This window comes from Plectropomus leopardus, chromosome 20, assembly GCF_026936395.1.
Source record: "Plectropomus leopardus strain MGB_pleo_1.0 chromosome 20, ASM2693639v1, whole genome shotgun sequence".
Classification (NCBI taxonomy): Eukaryota; Metazoa; Chordata; class Actinopteri; order Perciformes; family Serranidae; genus Plectropomus; species Plectropomus leopardus.
This window is the reverse complement of record NC_142195.1, coordinates 28,760,600-28,777,416: the sequence shown is the minus strand read 5'-3', so window position 1 is coordinate 28,777,416 and position 16,817 is coordinate 28,760,600. Positions and strand designations below refer to the sequence as shown.

The 16,817-nt window shown below is 37.3% G+C and overlaps 1 protein-coding gene across 7 annotated transcripts in view; it reads right to left on the bottom strand.

The window, feature by feature from the left end:
• camk2b2 (calcium/calmodulin-dependent protein kinase (CaM kinase) II beta 2) overlaps positions 1–16,817 on the bottom strand; it is a 59,153-nt gene that overhangs the window by 9,184 nt on the left and 33,152 nt on the right. For 2 of the 7 annotated variants that reach the window (XM_088070676.1, XM_088070675.1), the window contains exons 13-17: positions 16,432–16,503; positions 13,173–13,210; positions 3,586–3,654; positions 1,620–1,664; positions 986–1,034 (exon numbers count right to left, since the gene is read on the bottom strand). In XM_088070676.1, coding sequence (XP_087926802.1) covers positions 986–1,034; positions 1,620–1,664; positions 3,586–3,654; positions 13,173–13,210; positions 16,432–16,503 — 273 coding nt within the window. The remainder of the gene's footprint in view (positions 1–985; positions 1,035–1,619; positions 1,665–3,585; positions 3,655–13,172; positions 13,211–16,431; positions 16,504–16,817) is intronic. The other 5 variants (XM_088070679.1, XM_088070680.1, XM_088070677.1 and 2 more) reach the window with 4 other exon arrangements.

The window sequence follows — 16,817 nt, the reverse complement described above, 5'->3', positions numbered from 1 at the left end:
ATCTTTAACCTTCACATATCTACAGTCTTTACACTGCCCAAAATACGACTGTATTTTCATATTTAAAATATATATATATATATATATATATATATATATGTGTGTATATATATATAAGATTCTAATAAGAAGTACATCAAATGTATTTTCAGTACATTTTACTTTAATTATTGTATAAGTATAAATAGTTATCTGAAAGAAGATTTTATTGAAATATACTTTAAGTTTAAAAAGGTACTTTTTAAAGAAACATTTTGAATATATTTTCAGTTAAAGTGTTTTTTTGCATAACATAATGATGTTACAGTGAAGTTGACCTTTGACCTTTTGGACACAAAAATGTCATCACTTCATCACGTTATCATGTTTACACACATTTGAGTACCTTTTAGTCTGGCTGTTAACGGAAATTTATTCATTTATTTATTTATTCATTTACAAGTTATCACTACATTTCAGTCTGCTGTAATATTTTACTATATGGCAGATAATCTTAACATTTTTATCTATTTTTCTTTATTTTGTGCTCCTTTTATTTACTTTTTATTGACTATTTAAAGTATTTTATTTATTATTATTATTATTACTATTTTTTTTAAGCAGACCTTTTTAGTCTGGATTTTAATTGAACTTTATTTATTTATTTATTTATTGACTAGTTATCATTACATTTTACTCTGTTTTACTGGATGACATATCATTTTATTATTTTTAACATTTTTATCTATTTTGATTTTGTGCAGTTATCCTTTCATTTACTTTTTATCAACTATTTAGAGTATTTTAATTATTATTATTATTATTTATTTATTTATTTTATTTTTCAATCTTTTTGTCTAAAGGTTTTATCCTGCCTCACTTATGGAAACGTTTCCTCAGTTCCTGAATACTCTTATTTTAGTGCTTTAAATTATTTCAGAGTCTTGCTTTCTCTTAACCGTGTTTTGTGTGTGTGTGTGTGTGTGTGTGTGTGTGTGAAACCCACCTTTCACATCTTCATCCTCGATGGTGGTGTTGCTGCTGTCAGATGATTCCTGCAAAGTGCACAGACAAAAATTACCAAATAAAATCAAATAACACCCACAAACGCTGATACACACACACACTCTCTCACACACACACACACACACACAAACAAAAGCATGCACACACACACAAGTTTCTGCCACCGACTCCACGACTTTGGCAAAAACACAAACCACAGCACAGACACAGCTGTACGTGTGACTCAGCGGCGCTCTGACACAATCCTCGTGTGCGGATTGAGCCGCCTCGCCGTGGACGGACACACACGACTGCACAGCACATTTAGCCACTGTTACGCACGGACCGAACAGTGGGGGCGACGAGGGGTTAATCTGCCGACACACACCGAGGCTGCTCAGCGAGAACCACAGAGGGGCAGTGTGAGACAACCACGGGACCCAGAGTCGCTGCAGCTCCGTCATGCAGACACACACACACACACACACACACACACACACACACACACACACACACACAGTAGAAGTACACAGAGAAAATACTGCGTCCTCCAAAAACACGGCTACAGAGAGGAGGTGGAGACGAGGCTGAGGGATGAGAAATCAAAAGATGGAGGGAGGGAGGGGAGGATGTACCTTGGTCCCGTCTATTGGGTTATGGATTACAGTAGTCTGAGGCTCCTGGAGGGAGATGGAGAGAAAAGAGCACATGGAGGAGAGATGAATGGAGGTAAAGAGACGGAGACGCAGCGTTTCGTGACGAAAGTCCGGCAGACATAACGGTCCAATTGTTTTTTTGTTTTGTTTTTTGCAGATGACGCCAGTCTTTTTCTCTCTAATAACGATCTAACAAGTTTAATTAGTGAACTAAATCATAATCTTCTCCTGTACGCAGCTATGGAGGACTGAAAGTGACAAAATCAAAAATAAATAAATTAATTAAAATGCCAAAAAATGACAATATTTATATAATTTCCTGTTTGATTTTACACTTTATTTATGGGGTTTTTTTTGGTGTTTTTTGCATTTTGTTCCTGAAGTCGACCCCTCTGCTGAGATTATGATGATCCTTACTTTATTTTTAAATAGATTTTATTGATTTTATAACTTAACAGCACAGTGTCCTCCATATATATTCAGATACATCTCAGATTAAAAGAAGCCGACAATAATAACAAATAAAAAATAATAATAATAACAAATAAAATAACAATAATAATTACTACTAATAAACATAATAATATTTATTATTATTGTTATATTATTATTATTATTATTATTATTATTATATTAAAAATAATAAGATTTGAAAATAATTTAAATAGAATAAATAAAGAAGAGAAATAAAGAAACAAAAAGAGGGGGCAGATATATTAAGTATTACGCTGAGTCACTAATCCACTGCTTTAACATACATATAGTACGGGGTAGGAGTTTGTCATGACCCTAAATTTTCGGATCAGAGGTATCCTGATTCTGCTAAAAGGTTTTGACTAACACATACGGAAAGTTTGAAAGACTGGATGTCGTGATCGAATCCGATTTCAGTTTTTTTTTTTCTTTTGAACGACTCATTTTCAGGATTTTAGTCATAATTTAACAGCCAAAAATCTGATGAGATTATAACAACTGGGCAAAGAAGATTTAAAAAGAGCTGGATGTGAGTTAGAAAGGGTTAATGATGGAAGATGTTCCCAAATGAAACCAATGATGGATCTGCAACAGCTGATAAACTCTCACACATCTTTTTTGTTTTTGTGTAATGAAACATATTACTGACTGTGCAGTGTGTCGGACTGAGAGAAGGAATTTAAAAGAATAAAAATGTTAAAGTATGTTTTTTTAGTGCATAATCACCTGAAAATACTGTAATACTTCAGTTTATTAACAGTTAATTATGTGCTTCAATCATTGACTCAACAGGCTCGTATTTGGGACAGGCTGGTTTTTAATCCCTTTCACACAAAACTGTTGCTCAGGAAAGATGGAAATGCAATCAAATATTTTTTTATATTATATATATATTCTTTTTTATTTTGAAAAAAAAAAGAATATATAAGTAAAGCCAAAGGGATAAAAAAATAATAATTTGATTTTATTTCCATTTTTTCTGAGCAACAGTTTTGTGTGAAAGGAAATAAAAAGCCCGTCCCATACAGACGCCTGTCCAAAATATAATCCTGTTGAGCTCAGTGACTTCAGAAAATAACAGCTCGAGTTATTAACTGAAGTTTTACGGTAACTAAAGCTGTCAGATAAATGTAGTACCTCTGAAATATAGCAGAGTGTAAGTGTAACGCAGCATAAAAAGGTAAATACTAAGTAAAACAGGTTGTACTTCAGCACAATACGCGAGTAAATGTACTTCCTTAGATGCCTCCAGTTTTCTGGCTCCACATTTAAAACATGACAGCGTGCATTTCCCAAATTTTCAAAGAACTCCTTAAAAACCTTGAATGAAAACACAAAGACGTTTCCTCCGTCCAGCACCGCACACACCTCGCTCCCCCTCTCTCAGACATGCACACTCTGCTTTTTGTTAAGTGTAGAAAGGACAGACGGACAGACGGACGGACGGACGGACAGACACAGAGCTGCGTACCAGTGCAGCAGAGGGGACGGTGCCTTTGGGACTGGTGACTATGCTGTTTCTCGTGCTGTTTGTCTGCGGCTGTGCAGGAAACACAAAGTGCTGCGTTAGTGCTGGAGGCCTGAGAGGCGCCACCTGCTGGTCATAAAGTTACTGTGCAGAAAACAGAGCAGCGAGACACAGGTCAAAACTGCAGACAGACGCAGAGACACGGAGAGACAGACAGAGACAGAGAGACAGACAGAGCAGTGAGATACAGGTCAAAACTGCAGACAGACGCAGAGACACGGAGAGACAGACAGAGACAGAGAGACAGACAGAGCAGTGAGATACAGGTCAAAACTGCAGACAGACGCAGAGACACGGAGAGACAGACAGAGACAGAGAGACAGACAGAGCAGTGAGATACAGGTCAAAACTGCAGAGAGACGCAGAGACACGGAGAGACAGAGACAGAGACAGAGAGACAGACAGAGACAGAGAGACAGACAGAGCAGTGAGATACAGGTCAAAACTGCAGACAGACGCAGAGACACGGAGAGACAGACAGAGACAGAGAGACAGACAGAGCAGTGAGATACAGGTCAAAACTGCAGACAGACGCAGAGACACGGAGAGACAGAGACAGACAGAGAGACAGAGAGACAGAGAGACAGAAACGAGTGCACTCAGAGAGCAGACACACGCTGAAGAGCTGCCGTACTCAACTGGCTGTGAGGGGGCCACTTTAGTAAAATGACAGGAGGCCGGGGGCCGGGGGGCCCGGGGGCCGAGGGCCAGTCCCTGCAGCCCCATACATGTTTTTAGGATTTTAGGACATTTCTAGGATTTTAGGATGTTACTTAGAGCTGATGATATTTCTAGGATTTGAGGAATTTTCTTGGACGTTGGGACATTTCTAGGATTTTAGGATGTTTCTTGAATTTTTTTGATATTGCTCAGATTTTAGGACATTTTTTAGGATGTTAGGATATTTCTATTTTAGGACATTTCTCAGATTTCTAGATATTACTTGTACTTTAGGATGTTGTTTGGACTTTAGGACATTTCTAGGATTTTAGGACATTTTTTAGGATTTTAGGACATTTGTCAGTTTTAGGACATCTTTGGATTTTTGGACATTTCTCAAACTTTAGGTAGTTTCTAGCGTTTTTAGACATTTCTCAGATTTTAGAAAGTTTCTAGGATGTTGGGACGATACTTGGATTTTAGGACATTTTAAGGATTTTAAGACATATCTGGGAGTTTTGGACATTTCTAGGACTTAATGATATTTCTAGGATTTTAGGACATATCTTGTACCTCATTATTGTGATTACAGGATGTTTCTGTGATTTTCGGACATTTCTAGAATTTTGGGCAATATCTAGGATTTTTGGACATGTCTTGGTTTTTAGGATGCCTCGGACTTTGGGACATTTTTAGGATTTTAGGACATTTTAAGGACTTAAGGACATTTCTAGGACTTTAGTACATTAGTGTCTTGTCTGTGTCCTCTGTCGGGGGTGTGGTGGATCCTCCACTGGCTCTTTTTTTGATCATCAAGCTCTATTTTGATGCTTTTATTCACTCTGACAGCCTGATTATACTAAAAGTACAAAAACGATTCTCAGCGTCAGTCACTTTACTTTTATTGGAAATGGTTGGGGGGGCCACCTGGCACCCTGTCAGGGGCCAGATTTGGCCCACGGGCAGCAAGTTGAGTACCACTGCTGTATATCCGAAAAGGTCTCCCTTCATCTTCACTTTTAATTAGACAAAAAGGTTTTCTACAATCCGTCATTTTTATCTGCAGTATCAATCGCGGTCCGAGCTCGGGGCCTTTTCGTTCTCGTCGGTTCTCTGCGGCTCCGGATGCTTTTTGGCAGATGGCAAACTAAACCAATGACAGCTGTGCATCTCTGCAACATCTGTCAGATCTAAAGAAAGGAGCATCACGTCCATTTTGTCGAGCTCTTCCAGCAGACATTAGCGTCTCTTAATGCATCCCTCCCGATGAGCGGCGTTTACACGAAACAAACAGGCCGTTCACAAGACAGACTCAAAGACGCTGCAAACAGCCGACAACATGCTAAAAATACAGACACCCCGTTTTATAAGGACTCCCATCAGCAGCAGCTTCTCTGCCTCTATGACAGCATGCAAAACAACACATACGAGCAGCACGACAAAGCCACTTCATGCTGGAAACCAATTATTTTTCTAAACACAGACCCAGGCTGAAAACGGCTGCATCGGGACCAAATATAACCACATATCAGCTGCGTGGGGTTTAGTTTTTATTTTTTATTTCAACATGGATTGACTTCCTGGAAGTATAATTGGACAAACATGTTCTGCATAGCCACATTTATTTAATTTTATCTTAATTTAATTTAATTTTATTCTAATTTAATTTAATTTAATTTAATTATTTATTTATTATTGTTTACTTATTTATTCGTGTATTTTATTTTATTTATTTTTGTGTTTATTTATTTGCCTATTTATTTATTAAATGTATAGTTATTTCATATATCCCATTTTAATTCAACTGTTTGTAAAACCTGTAAAGTTCAATAAAAACAATGTTTTTTTGTTGTTTTTTTAAATCATAATCCAAACTCCAGCTGAGTATTGAAGCTTCCTTTTCCAAGTATCCACCAAAGGACTTTTTTTTAAAGAAATTATTAGGTCAAGCTGTAAAAACCCTGTTACACTTAATTTTGAAACATGAGAAAACTAGTTTGATTTCTTTCACCTTGCAAAGCATGGCCCAAAAATATTAGAAAAAAATAAAATAAAATAAAAGTTACAAGAAAATTACCTGAAAATAAGAAAAAAAAGAAAAATTATGAAACATATGATCAACAAAAAATGGAAAATGTCCATAAAACTATATTTATAATTCACTTAATAATATATTTAAATTGTGTCATAGAAATTTTATTTATTCTCTTGAGGTAATTTTCTTGTTTTCGAGTTGTTGTTAATCTTGATTATCAACATTAATTACTAAAGTAAATAAAAAAAAAAACACTTGAGAGGAGCTATGTAACATTAGTCGAGGCTGCAGGAATTTGACGCACTTTTCTTTAAACATAAGATAAAGAAACACAAACTGGCCAGCTGACGGAGATCAGAGCGGCTGATTGACCGAGAGAATCGTGGGTTTCATCTCACATGAGAGTTTTTATTCCTGCTGCACAAATTATCTTCGTGTTGCACAAAAAGACTAAAACACATTTCTCGTCAGTTTTAAGAGAATGGACGCCATGGGAATGAATAATGATGTTTAATTCTGCAGGAAACGCAGGCAAGTGGTTTGCGCATCAATTATATTGTGCGTGTGAGGAGCAGAGGGCCGCCATTATTTCTCTGAGTCACAGTCTGATTCACCAAACATGGTTTTACATTTCCATACTGATGTCCTCTCTCCCCGCCGTCGCAAAAACACGGCCATCGGTCAGTCTGGCTCAAACAAAAATCATTTTTCTGCAAAACTGAAAGCCTGAACAAATCTGCCAGCTGTTCTGACCGAAAAAGGCAACACTTTACCAAAAGATGCCGTGATGGTTAGAGACGTTTCACTACTTTTAGCCTAATTAACCCTTTGAAACACCATTTCTCTTGTGCTGCATTCATTTCTTTGAAAAAGTAATGATAAACATGATAAGACATGTCCCACAAATTACAAGAAATAAGTACAAGATGACAAAAAATGAGCTTTGTTTTTTCAAAGGGAAGGGGATTATTTGAAAATTATGTCCACAAACTATATTTATAATTGTTATAGTTAAAAAATCAATTATATTAAAGGTAAAAAAGTACACTTTTTTAAAAATAATATAATGGATTTTGCAATTTTGTGATAATTTTTTGTTGTTTTGTGTTGTTTTTATTCAATACAAAACATTAACTACTTCTATAGATAGTAGACATACAACACACACACACACACACACACACACACACACACACACACGTGTTTAGTGTTTTCTGACAGATTTATTCATATTTCTATTTCTATTCAATTCATTGTGTTGTTAATATTTAACATATCATTACTGAATTGTATTATACATTTTGTTTTTGCAACTCTTGTCTGCACTTTTGCTAACTTTTAAAGGTTATTTTTCTTTTACTTTTTTTAAAAAATCAATCAAAATTGGAAAATATAAATCAAAAGTAATTCATTTTTTTTGCAGATTTGTGGGACTGATAAAGGATTATCTTATTTTATCTTTCTCTTACTTTACCTTTGTATCTTAATCTTATTGTAAATCTGTACTTTAATATGTTTTGAATTGACAGAAATAAATAAATAAACTGAGAGGAGGGCGGAGTTACTGAAATAGCTCGCGGCTGGTGCGCACTGGCGTGACGTCAGGGTGCAGCAAAGGAGGAACTGTGATGATGTAATGATAGATTAATCATCTGGTGGGAAATAATCTGAGATTAGCATCAGGCCACCCGAGGGGAGAGGAGAGAGGAGGAGAGAGGAGGTGGTGTGAAGAGGAGGAGAGGAGGAGGGGGAGGAGGAAGGAGGAGGAGATGCAGGTTAAAGAAAGAGAGTGTGTCATAAAGAAACAGGTCAGGAGAGACTGAGAGGAGGAGGAGGAGGAGGAGGAGGAGGAGGAGGAGGAGGAAGATGAGGAGGAGGAGGAGGAAGATGAGGAGGAGGAGGAGGCTTCACTCAGCACTCAAAAATATACCCAAAAATATCATATACTGCAAGTGATTATCTGTTGTAAAAAAAAAAAAAGATCCATATGCGGTGTGCATAAAGTAATTATCTCCTGTGGATAAGATATCTGCACATTAAATATTATCTCCCGTGAACAACACGGATATCTTGAGAACAAAAAGTTTCACCGAGAAGATTTCTATCTCTTGTGCACGTTTCCTCTGCACATAAATTATATTTTTATATGAGATAAAGTAATTATCTTGTGCAAGTAAGATCCATATCTTTCGCACGCAAGATGTAAAGATACCTAAACAATATCCACACCTTCTGGACATTAAATACTACAGTGAAACTTTAAATAACTAATAACCTAAAGTTTAAAACAAAATAAATACCGACTTTGGTTTGGATTTCACGTCAACTACCCAACTGTAGAATTTGATAACCAAGTGGCATTGTCGTGAAGGAAACAGCTGATTGTCCCGCAGCAGCGGCAAACAAACAGAGAAACAGAGTGAAGCAGCACGGCTCTCCGACAGCGTGGATCTCTGACAAAGCGGCCGGCAGCGCGGATCTCCAACACTGCAGCTGGAAATGCGGATCTCTGACACGGTGGCTGACAGGGCGGATCTCACACACAACAGCTAGCAGCGCGGATCTCCAACATGGCGACCAGCAGCACGGATCTCTGACACAACGGCAGGCAGCGTGGATCTCCAACACTGCAGCTGGAAGCGTGGATCTCCGACAGCATGGAACTCTGACCCCTAATTTCCACCAGATCCGTGTGCGGTCCGGCTCTGCTCCCTCAGGGCAGACCGGAGCACGGAGCAAAACCACAGCAGAGCCATAACGCAATGCACATGCAAGCTGGCAGCGTGGATCTCAGAAAGCGCGGATCTCCGACAGTGGCAGCGCGGATCTCAATCCCTAATTTAAATAGTATTATTAAATATTTGATATTTATGATTAGGACTGATGTTGGTTAAAATATTAACTTAAAATCAGGTTTATAGCCTTATTTCGAAAAAGCGCATTTTGTGGGCAGAGTAGTATGAGTGTGTATTACTAGAGCAAGCCCTGGCGGTAAAAAAAAAGAAAAAAAAAAAGACCCATATCTTATGAACACAAAATATAATAGATATGTTGTGCAAGATAAGACATTTTGTGCATGAGATATACATGTCGTCTCTGTGAGATAAAACGAATTTCATTCTTCAGGGCTCTCGCTCTATAAAAAGGTCTGAACATATCATTCTGCAGGTGAGACCAATTTAATCCATTACCTCCACAGCGTAAACCGAACTCAGACTCAGACACACTGAATCATGAATCATCACACCAAGGCCGGTTCCTGGCAGGGGCACCGGGGGACAATGCCCGCCCCCCAAATAGTTACTATCACTAAAGCATGTTTATAGGATTTAAGGTAATTTCTGGGATTTTAGGACATTTCTCTGGTTTTAGGACATTTCCAGGATTTAGGACGACTGTAGGGTTTTAGGACATTTTTCGGATTTTAGTACATTTCTCGGATAGGATATTTAGATTTCTAGGGTCTAGGACTACTCTTAGGATTTTAGGATGTTTTTAAGGTTTTAGGACATTTCTAGGATTTTAGGGACATATATAATTTTAGGAAATATCTAGTTTTTTTATGTTTATAGGATTTCAGGGTCAGGGTCTTAGCTAGGACCTCTGTAGACCTTTTTAGATCAACAAACTCTATTTTGATGCTAACTAAAAGAACAAAAAGATTTCCCGAGTGTGAATCACTTTATTTTTTATTGTGAATTAGAAAATGGTTGCGGAGCCACTCAGCGCCCAATGGGGGCCCAGATTTGGCCTGCGGGTCATAAGTTGAGTATCACTTCCATAATGCATACACAGTGCAGAGTGCATTAAACACCGGACACTTTCAGAGTGCAGCAGACGGAGGAGAGGGCAGCTGACAGAGGTGCACCGATCACGTCAGCGTCTGCACATTCAGCGTCTGAGAGTCTCTCCTCACATCAAACCAATTCTGTAATGAGCTCGGCTCTGGCACTCGGGAATATTTGGGGTGAAAGATGTCTGCAGTGGAGTGATACAAAGAGCCGGCTGTGCCAAACGGAGGCGTCTGAGAGAGAGCGCCAAGTTAGAGAGGAGTTAGCTCCCGAAGTGAGAGAGGATTCAACCGTCACAATAAAAGTGAAATATCTTCACTGCAAATGTTCCTCTTTGGTAAATACCCGGGTCTAAAGATTATCGGCCTGGCTGAGTATCGGGGCCGATATCTGGCATTTTGTTGATAATCTGCCAATAAAAGAAATTAATGAAAAAGTTAATGAAAAAAAAGTTAAAAGTTAAACAAATTAAAGGTGTGGTTATACCAACAACCAACAGCAGGGAAAGCAGTCTGCAGTACTTGCAGAGAAAGCATCAGCATGGGAGGAACTTTTACTTTGTAAAACTTCACAACAGGGGCTGGCTCAATTTGCGGCAGCGGCACCTAACTGTGGCACCTCGTGTGGCACCCCCAGATGCCGCAGCTAGGTGCCGCTAGCAGTCGCAGCAGATGCCACTGGTTGCCGAGACGTGCAGGGAGGTGCCAGGAGGTGCCAGGAGGTGCCAGGAGGTGCCAGGAGGTTTTCTCTCCAGTGTCATTTGTCTCACTCCTCTCCACTCTACAACATGCAGTGGACGTGGACTCACTTCTGTGCTCGTTGTGACTGAGAAAACGCAGCTGCTTACCGCTCGTGGCCGCGCTGAAACCTGACAACAGGCGTGTGTGTGTGTGTGCGCTGACAGCCTGTGAATACACACACAGCGGAGAGACATGAGAGGAAGCTGATATCATCCTCGTGTCCCCTTTTCGGCGGATTTTTCCGCTGCTGCAGATAATTTTGTCACCTTGTAATATATTAATTTTGTGAGTAGGCTATATTAAAAACCGCCAAACCGCGGCACAAGCACTGGCACCTCCCGGCACCTCCTGGCACCTCCTGACACCTCCTGGCACCTCCCGGCACCTCCCGGCACGTCTCGGCAACCAGTGGCATCTGCTGCGACTGCTAGCGGCACCTAGCTGCGGCATCTGGGGTGCCGCAAATTGAGCTTGCTGTCTCTCAAACTTCAGGGAGACATTTTTATTTCTTCTTTTTTTGTTTTATTTTTGTTCACTTATTTTTATTTAAAAAAAAAGTTGCAGGGAACTTTGATGTTTTGATTAAACATTTGCTAAAGGCATTTCAACAAAGTTTATTATAGTTTGTTATATTCCGAATTATACATTTTAACACACACACACACACACACACACACACACACACACACACACACACACACACATATAAATTTAGGTACAAATTATTGGTTAACAGTCCCATAAAGTACTAATAATCAGTATCTGTGTTGGCCCTGAAAAACCAATATCAGTCGACTCCTAATATATATATATATATATGTATATATGTATATATGTATATATGTGTATATATATATATATATATATATATATATATATATATATATATATATATATATATATATATATATATATATATATATATATATATATATATATATATATATATATATATATATATATATATTAACATACCTTTATGATTACAGTAACTTTGGGATTTTGTTTGTCTCATTTATGTTACATTTATGTTAAATATGTGTTGGTATCAAATTGTTTAAACAGGATTTCTTTGTAAAAAAACAAAAATAATATTTAATGTTTGGTACCAGACTGTTTCTACAACGATGAATGTTAACTGTTGTACTTATTTGACCTGAGCTACATGAGATAATACTCTATAGTACTCTGATTCTTCATAAAGTTTATTTGTGTGCCTAGTTTATCACAACTGCTTTATTTTCTCGCCTGTGAACTTTTGCACAATCCCTGCCAACACTTTTGCACATCTCTGCACAAAACTGTAAACCTCTTATTTTGAAACAGCTACATTGTACATATTTGTCGCATACTTTTTTAAAGTATCTCAACCATATTTTTATTGTAAATTGTATTGTAAAAAATTATATTCTACATTTAATTACTGAGCGTTGCCGTACTTTGCATTATTATTAATATTATTATTATTAATTTATTTATTTTACTTTTATTTTTTTTCACAAGCCCTCAAAACTCCGAACACGTCCCCTCTCATCAGACAGGAGAGCACACCTCTGTAGCACTTTAAGCACTTTATCCAGGTTTTTAATGCATCTTAAAGCACCTTACGTTGTCTTTTATTCATTTATTTGTCTTTACACATTTTTATTATCTCCTATAAAAAGGGAAGTGCACGTTATAACTTTGTTTTTAACTGCGGTCTGCGTATGTTTGTATGATACGTGTGACTGTGGTGGACAGTATTTCGCCTTCATGTGTGCTAACTGTATATATGGAAGTGACAATAAACGGATTCTGATTATTATTATTTTTATTTTCTATTCATCTATTTATTTAATTCTCTATTTTTTTTATATTTCTCTAAATATTGTATGGCATGTTTAATGTTTGCAAAAAAAAAGCAAATTCTTTAAAAACTTACTTACAATAAATTAATATCACATGACATGACAATCATGAGGCAAAGTCGAGGTCAACATTACGAAAAAGTGTTGATGCATCTCTGAGCTGCACCATAACAGACTGACAGAAAAGTGCAGGGCAGGAAATGACACACACACACACACACACACACACACACACACACACACACACACTGTGCTCAGGCTGCACCTTTAAGGCCAAAAACAACATATCAAAGTGAACGTTACAGCACTTAAGTCAAATCACCTCTAACGCACTGCATCTGCCTCTGACCGAAATATTTATGGAATATAATAAAGTGAGCGTGTGAGGGCGTCTGACGAGTGGAGGGGGCAGCCGGGAAGGCAGAGAGGCATGAAAGCAAGAGAAGAGCCAGCTTACCTTGACATCAGCCTTCTTGTTGAGGAGGCTCTTGGCTGCTGCGGAGAGGCAGAAGGACACACCCTCAGATGGAAGCGTACACATCGTACACCTTCAGATGACCACGGCGCTCTAAATCTGCTCACTCAGGCACGGCTACACGGGGATGCATGCATGCATAGGCTTTAAAAATGCATCTCTCGAAACTGAACCATGCAGATAAACACAAACAGAGTGACAAAGCTCGTCTTTCCACATGTCCTCCCCTTCGCCACCCTTAAGGGAGGATGAAAAAAAACCTCTGGACAGATTTCATCCCTCCCTCTAAAGAAAAAAAAACAACTCCTCCCTCCGTCCTGTAAAAAGACATTAAAAAACGCAATGAATAAACACACAGACATTAAAAAAAATCTCCATCCAACTGGCACCTCCTAACCCTGATCCATTGCCCAAAGCATTAGATAAGCAGAGGGCATCATGAGGGAGGAAAAAAAAGTCAAACTAATTCTCCATATAATCCAGAAACACTCACACACAGATGCACGCACAGCCACGGATAGATGGGCGGGGGGATTAGGAGCGAAAGCATGCTGGGAAGTGGAGATGCAGGTATGTGATAATGGGTTGGTTAATCTCAAGAGTGGGCTGGATTAGTTGGAATCACCATTGAGCAGAGATACTTAACTGGTCCCCAGCAGGGTGCCGGGTGGGACCCCAGTCGTTTGCTAATTCACAGTAAAAATATGTGACTGACACTAGGAACTGTTTTTGTACTTTTAGTCTCCAGAAGGTGTCAGAGTGCAGAAAACAGCATCAAAATAGAGCTTGTTGATAAAAAAAAACAAAACAAACTGGAAGATCCCCCCAACAGAGGTCCTTGCTTAGACCCATAATATCCAAAAAATCCAACGCATCCTAAATTTCTTCAGATGCAAAAATCCTAGAAATGTTCTAAAATTCACAAAATGTCCTAAAGTCCTACAAACATTCAAAAATTTGAGGAATGTCCTGAAATCTGGGAAGCATGCTTATATACTACAAACGTCCAAAAATCTGACAAGAATCCAACAATCCTAGACATTTTTTTGAAATCCTACAAACTTCTTAAAAACTGCAAAATGTCAAAAAATCCTCAAAACATCCAAAAACATAAAAACTTAAAATCAGAGAACTGTATTAAAATCAGAGAAAAACACTAATCCAAAATTGGACAAAATGTCCAAAAATCCTAGAAGTATCCCAAAACCTTAGAAATGTTCTGAAATCCTAGAAACATCCTAAAATCCCAGAAAAGGCCTAAAATACTAGCAAAATCCTAAAATCCAAGAAACGTCCAAAATTTATTGAAAAGTTTGAAAAAATGTTGTACAATCCTAGAAATTCTGGAAACCCCTAGAAAAATGTTAAAATCCTAAAAATGCCCTAAAATCCTAGAAATGTCATAAAATTCTAGAAATGATTTTAAATTGGAAAAAATATTGTAAAATCTTAGGAACATGCTAAAATACGCCCTAAAATAAATGTTCTTAAATCCTAGTCTTAAAATTGTAGAAATGTAAAAAAAAAATAAAAAAAAAAATAAATAAATAAATGTCCTAAAATCCTGGAAAGGTGGATGTTGTTGTGACTGGCCCCTGGCCTCATGTCATTTTGCACAAATGGCCCCCAGACAGCTCAGGTTGAGTATCTCTGCTGGTTAGTTGATGTAAACACTTTGGTGCTGGGCGAACATGAACATGCAGAAGCCACAAAGTGTTGTGCATTAATGATAAAGGAGTCCTGCAGACGTTAATCGTCTCATAAAAAAGCTCCAAACTTGAAAGCTACACTGCAGAATTATGACTTTCTTTGCACCTCACACTTCATCCCTTTCTCCGAGCTGACATCCGAGCCACCACACACACTAAACTGCACGCAATGTGTCTCCTAATTCCCCCGAAGGCATGTGACTGTGTTGCACAACAGAGAGGCCCCGAACCACGACGAGCAAAGATATGTGAACAGTAATAATCTCGGCTCCGGGATGAGAGATGAGGCTGCTTACCTTGGCAAACGTTCGAGAGGCATTAGAGAGGAAGAGGGGAAAAAAAAAAGATTTAGGAGGAGAGATTAAAACAAGCTGAGGGATAGTGGGAGCGCGTGATGTTGTGACTCTGCGGGGGGATTTCCATCTAATCACGCCGCCACAAGTTCAGCGAGAGGAAAGGATGTCAAGTTTTAGCAGAGAGAGGTCAGAAATGTTAAAAATAAAAACAAAAAAGAGAGGGAAGATGTTTAAGTGTGAGAAACAAGTCGGGCTGGGTGATGTATCTTAAAAATAATATAACAATATCTGACGGTTATATTGTGATACGCAATATCTGAATGTTTGCAGAATACTAAAATACTAACTACTTAATAATAAATTTAATAATGTGGTGATAATAAAGCTAAATAAAGCAGCTGCTGTCATATAATAAAGGTAAATAAAGTGTTGTTATAATAACGTTAAATAAAATACTGTGATAATAAAGTTAATTATGTTTATTAAAATATTACTATAATAGAGTTGAATGAAGCAAAAATATGAATCTACTGAATAATTGCAGTTAAAATAAAGAACTTTCATGATAACATTGAATAAAATACTATTATGATAAAGTTAATGTACTTTTATAGTTATCTTGAATAAAATACTGTAACGATGAAGTTAAATAAAATACTGTTAAAATAAAGTTATTTTACAACAATGTTGAATAAAATACTTTATAATAAAGTAAAATAAAGTACTGTTTTGATAAAGTTAAATAAGGTATCATTTAATAAAGTTAGATGAAGTTCTTTTACAGCAATGTTGAATAAAATACTTTATCATAAAATTAAATAAAGTACTATTTTTCTATATTAATTGATGTTGATGTGCATCCAAGGAAAATTCAATAAAAAAATGTTGGAAAAGTACTATTTTAATAATGTTAAATAAGATAATGTCATGATAAAGTTAAGTAAAGTTCCTTTTTAATAATGTTGAATAAAATACTTTATAATAAAGTTAAATAAAGTACTGTTTTAATAGAGTAAAGTAACGTATTACTATAATAAAGTACCTTTACAATAATGTTGAATAAAATACTTTATAATAAAGATAATAAAGCACTGTTTTAATAGAGTAAAGTAACCTATTACTATAATAAAGTACTTTTGTGATAATGTTGAATACAATTCTTTATAATAAAGTTATATAAAGTTTAATAAGGTATTGTTATGATAAAGCTCCTCGGTTACAGCTCAGTGAGGTTACCTTGCTCCACGATGCCGGCGGTGGTTCCAGCGACGGCGCTGACGGAGGCGGGCGCTGTAGTCTGCCGACCCACTGAAACACAGACAGAAGAGGCAGAGTGAGACGGCGAGGAAGAGGAGGCTGACGGAGTAGTAGCTATATTAAGGTAGTGCTGCTTTTCTGCAGGATAAGGTGAGAAATATTGTATTTTTCCAAACCTCGTCAAGAAACATAAACTCTAAAGCAAAACGTAAAACCTCTGCAGAGCAATAATGTGCTCATCAAATTCTCATGTATGTATATATATATATATATATATATATATATATACATATATACTTTATATTTTCTATTTTCACAAAAGAAACATTCCCTGACTTAGGACTCTATATGAAATCACAATAATG